Source organism: Lolium rigidum, chromosome 6 (assembly GCF_022539505.1).
Source record: "Lolium rigidum isolate FL_2022 chromosome 6, APGP_CSIRO_Lrig_0.1, whole genome shotgun sequence".
Lineage (NCBI taxonomy): Eukaryota > Viridiplantae > Streptophyta > Magnoliopsida > Poales > Poaceae > Lolium > Lolium rigidum.
This window is the reverse complement of record NC_061513.1, coordinates 349885881-349891209: the sequence shown is the minus strand read 5'-3', so window position 1 is coordinate 349891209 and position 5329 is coordinate 349885881. Positions and strand designations below refer to the sequence as shown.

Sequence of the window (5329 nt, the reverse complement as noted above, 5' to 3'; positions counted from 1 at the left end):
TGATAATTTCCATGACCACAACACCACACCTATAGACATCAACCTTCTCAGTGATTTGAGATGTCAACCACTCAGGTGCCATATACCTAGGTGTTCCCTTATTCTGGTCACTACTTGACTTCGCCATCTCCGGGATCTCATAACCTAGGGCTCTGCTACCAATTGTTAGTGTTCACTCTCTCTCTCTCTCTCTCTCTCTCTCTCTCTCTCTCTCTCTCCTGTATGTTCTCTCTCTCTTAAAAGCAGAAGATGAAGGACTAGAACTACAGAGGAAAACAAATGCCTTCTTTATATTAGCTTTTGTACCAACGGATGCTACACTACTCGGCAACAAATGCCTACAAACTTAGCAACCTATGCTTGCCCCAGCAACCTATGCTAGGACCCTAGAAATTCAGTGTAGCGCGACACTCCCCATTCCAAACCACTTAGCGTCTCGTGCTACATTACTTGACGTCGTAGCATGATATTACAACAAGAGAAATTAGAACAATATATTATTCATGTTTGAATCAAACCAATACATCACACATATTAATGTTGATCATACACAGCAACTTTATTATTACATAGAATGAATTGTTATTATCAAACGATTTGTGGCAGATGCATCATTTAATTAATTGTGGTTGTCAGCCCAGAATTGAGCTTGGAGCCAGTCCACGGTCTTCTTCTCCACCTGAAAGGCCTTGGCAAGTACATCATCAGAGATCATAGGCTTTGATCCAAACACAGCGTTGGCAATGGTAATGGCCCCCGGGTTCTGACTGCTAAGTGCAGCAATTGCCACCGCTGGCTTGTAGGGATTGGGGTTAAATTGGAAGTGGATGAGTCCTTGTGGGAAAACAAAGACATCACCCTTGTTGAGCTCCTTGGTGAAGAGCCTGTTGTCAGTGTTGGACGTGACGAAGCCGACGTAGAGTGTGCCCTCAAGCACGGTGAGGATCTCAGTGGCACGGGGGTGCGTGTGCGGCGGGTTCTCGCCTAGGGGCGCGTAGTCGATACGTGCTAGTGAGATGCCAAGTGTGTTGAGGCCAGCGATCTTCATGACATTGATCAAGGTCACATTGGAACCGACCTTGCTCATCTTTGTGTCCCTCGGCACGTCGAGCTTAGCTGCCAGGAAAAAGTCCTCCGCTGTCACAACCTTTGGGTCCTTGCAGACGAATCCATTAACTAGCACTGGATCAAAAGAAAGAACAAAGTCATTTTAAGAAGTTATATTGATGATGGTTGACAGAACTGAGGATTGAAACTTGAAATGAATTGATGCAAGAATTAGCTTCATACCACGCGAGCTATTGTCCGCGACACAGAAGTCCTGGAGAGAGCCTGGATCGGAAGCTATCGCCTGCCATGAGATCACTCCAAGAATAGCAGTGAAGAGAAGGAAGCACGAGGAGGAGAACGAGGCCATTTTTTCTGTTCAAGAAATCGACGGTGGCTTCTATTAGCTTTGTGTGCTTGGTATGTGTGCTGTGGTAGCTGATTCTCTATGTTTGGATCCTACATGGATATATATAGCTCGCTTCCAGCGACCAGATGTAGCTGACCGAGTTAACAATCGTGCCAAGTAGTATCCAATGTAGATTGACATGGTCTCTTGTGGAGCAGCTAGCCAATTTGTTGTGATTAACGTGTCTTCAGAACGCGGTTAAACTGGCTGGCCGGTTCACCTCATGCATGGATGTACTAGCATCTTAGACTGCTCATAGTGGGAGTAACATAGGTAGTAACATCACACTTCCCAAGATGTTTTGGTGACATGGCATAGCAATAAGTGAAGAAAGAGAGTGAGGTGGTAACTAGCTATGTTACCATAACATCACACACCCCAAGACAAGATGAGTCTACAACATAATAAATGACACAATGCATGAACTCACATATAAGTTACTACCCACTATGAGAGTAGTAACATAGAGTAGTAACATGTGCATGTTACTACCTTATGTTACTCCCCACTATGACTAGCCTTATACTATGGGAAGGAGGGAGTAGTTAATTAGACATTCAATTCAATCTACTGTATGTATGGGTCAATGTTGATGGCAACATGCCAACGACAATGACATGTTCAACGGCAAGAAACGTTCATCAACTAGCTAGCTTCATCTTATGTCATGCCTGACACTGACACAGCGTAACACAAAATCACCTTTAAGTAGTACTATATCACATATTCACATAAGACCCTTTATGACCACGTCAGGTTATATATCTTAGCTAAACCCGGAAATTCAATTTGGCTCCCGGGTGCATATGCTCCCTCTATCAAAAAGTTATATTTCGAACTGTCGAAAAATTTTGAAAAAAAATTCTACATATACATCTCCACAATATACGTACGTTCGTCAAGTTTCGCGAGGAACCAATATGTTTTGTGGTCTGTGTAAAAAAGAGAAAATTTATCTCCTGAAAAGCCTTATTTTTAGCATTGAATTTTGTCTTTTTTCCACACGTCACACGACAAGTCAGATTTTTATGAAACAACTTTGTGAGCGTGTAGCACGTGAAGATGTACGTTCGAATTTTTTGTTTCAATTTTTTGAAATTTCAAAATGTATGTAACATGCATTTCAAAATAAAGGGAGCATATGCTCCCATGTGCCAAAACACCAAACCTCCTAAAGTTGATTGATTCAAGGTAACATATGGCTATTTAGTCAGCTCACTCTACCTGCTAGATTAAATCAACTACCACCACTTCTACACGTTTTTCTTGACCATTTCAAGTGATCACCTACTCTTTTTGCTGCTATAAATACCTAGCCCCCTTCGCAAAGCAAAAGCACACAGTAATACAACGTAGCCACAGACACACTTTCAGCAAAATCCTCAAATGGCCTCCTCTTCATGTTTCCTTCTCATTGCTCTTCTTGCCTTGGCCTCGTGGCAGGCTATTGCTTCTGATCCGAGCCCTCTCCAAGACTTTTGCGTTGCAGACAACAGCTCACATGGTATGCATTCTAAACAACGGGTGAAGATTAAGTACATGTTAGCTAGTATTCATATACATAATTCTTAGGGACTTAGGGTATATTTGGCATGCATTTAATCCAAGTTAGCTGATGCTATTATCCTCCGTTACGCAGTTCTTGTCAATGGATTTGTCTGTAAAGATCCAAAGGATGTGAAGGCTGAAGACTTCTTCTTGGCGGCCAAACTCGACATGCCAAGGGACACCAAAATTAACAAGGTTGGGTCTAATGTCACCTTGATCAATGTAATGCGGATTCCTGGCCTGAACACATTGGGCATCTCCTTGGCGCGAATCGACTATGCACCTTTGGGTGAGAACCCACCGCACACACATCCGCGTGCCACTGAGATCCTCACCGTGCTTGAAGGGACCCTTTATGTCGGCTTCGTCACGTCAAACCCAGAAAACAAATTCTTGTCAAAGGTGCTCAATAAGGGTGACGTGTTTGTATTCCCAGAAGGACTCATCCACTTCCAATTCAACCCCAACCCCTACAAACCAGCGGTGGCAATTGCTGCACTTAGCAGCCAAAACCCTGGGGCTATCACCATTGCTAACGCCGTGTTTGGGTCAAAACCAGCAATCTCAGATGATGTTCTCGCCAAGGCCTTCCAGGTGGACAAGAAAACAGTGGACTGGCTCCAAGCTCAGTTCTGGGCAGACAACCACAACTAATTAAGTATTGCATCGACTAAGTGGAGAATGCTTTGATATGGTTTCATAATACATCCTTTTGTTGTATTTATTATCTGCAAAACTTATACCATGTACATGTGAAATATTTGGTTGAATAAATTTTTGGCACAATATTGTACATCACAAAAAATACTATAAACATGCGAATTCAAATCGACTCTCAGGAGCACATGCTCCTGCCTAAATAAAAAGGCATGCGGATGTCAAAAAAATATGAAAAATAACACATGTAGATATTCATGTCCCAATCTCACACACAGTTTTTTATGAAAACATTTTTTTTGTGACCTGTGTGAAAACAATTGATGCTCTAAATATCTTTTTTATAACACAATTTTTTGGTCAACATCACGAGATATATTTTTTCTTCATGAAACTTTGCAAACATGTTAAAGATATAGACATAAACAACGCCAAAACCTTTGCAACCATATTTTTTGAAAATTTTAAATCATTTTTAAGGAGCTTATACCCCCGAGAGAAAAAAACGCCGGTTAGTAATTTATTTAAATTGTTAGTCTATCCACACATAGCTTGTTTTTAACGGAAAACAGTCCATAGCTTGATCAGAGTGAACCCCTTTCCGCTTTACCTTTGACGTGTTAGCTAAGCGCCGGCTAAGGCCGATTGTACCTGTCCTTCCTAGCAATAGAGGGACCCATGACACCAATCGACAAGTGAGCAGTACCCCCTCCCCCACTACCCCGCAGCCACAGCTTCCGCATGTTTCCCACCTTCATCCTCGACGGGCTTGTCGAATCACTCACCCACGGACAGGTGGCCGCCACATGCCCCGTCATGAAGGTGTCTGCCAGCCACCGATTGAGGACTCCATTCCAGACGCTAATATTGCAAGCCATCTGTTGGTTAACAAATAAATGATTGTCAATGACTATATATGCGGAGATTGTTTGGGGCTAGCTGTAATTGCGTATTACTTTAATATGTACCCCATCCATTCCATTATTATTTTGTGGCGATTGTAGTTTAAATTTGAACCAAAACCACGACAAATATGAAACAGAGGGATTACATCAATACAGGAAACAATCAAGGAGTCAAGGTGCCGACCTTCATCCTCGACATGAAGGTGTCCGCCATCCACCGATTGATGACTCCATTCCGGACACCAATATTGAAAGCCACTTGTTGGTTAACAAATAAATGATTGTCAATGACTATACATGCGGAGATTATTTGGGGATGTAATTGCCTATTACTTTAATTTGTACCTCCTCCGTTCCATTTTTTTGTGGCGATTGCAATTTAAATTTGAACCAAAACAACAACAGATTACATCACTACAAGAAACAGTCAAGGTGCCGACAGCTTGGTGATACGTCCAATTTGCATCACTATTTTATATCATAATTTGCTGTTATTCATTGATATATTTCATATTGGGACACAATACTTATGTTATTTCATCTATTTTGCATGTTTCATCATTATTGGAGGATCGAACACCGGAGCCGGGATTCTGCTTGGAAAAAGCACCGTCGAACGCAATATTTCGGAAGATCAACTCGGAAGGAAATTATACCAAAAATCCTATTTTTCAAGATGACGAAGGAAGCCGAAGGAGGAGCCGGGAGGAGCCAGGGTGGGCCCACACCCTAGGGCGGCGCGGCCCAGGCCCTGGCCGCGCCG

General features: G+C 42.5%; 2 protein-coding genes across 2 annotated transcripts; one reads left to right on the top strand and one right to left on the bottom strand.

Annotated features, from left to right (window-relative positions):
- Window positions 1-480: 480 nt before the first annotated feature.
- On the bottom strand, window positions 481-1471 carry LOC124666865 (germin-like protein 8-8). The gene is made up of 2 exons (XM_047204189.1): window positions 1291-1471; window positions 481-1182 (listed from the first exon to the last, which is right to left on the bottom strand). The coding sequence occupies exons 1-2, from the start codon at window positions 1415-1417 to the stop codon at window positions 620-622; spliced, it is 690 nt and encodes a 229-aa protein (XP_047060145.1). The 5' UTR covers window positions 1418-1471; the 3' UTR covers window positions 481-619.
- Window positions 1472-2814: 1343 nt separating this feature from the next.
- LOC124665992 (germin-like protein 8-11) lies at window positions 2815-3774 on the top strand. The gene is made up of 2 exons (XM_047203345.1): window positions 2815-2960; window positions 3096-3774. The coding sequence occupies exons 1-2, from the start codon at window positions 2843-2845 to the stop codon at window positions 3656-3658; spliced, it is 681 nt and encodes a 226-aa protein (XP_047059301.1). The 5' UTR covers window positions 2815-2842; the 3' UTR covers window positions 3659-3774.
- The last annotated feature ends 1555 nt before the right edge of the window (window positions 3775-5329 follow it).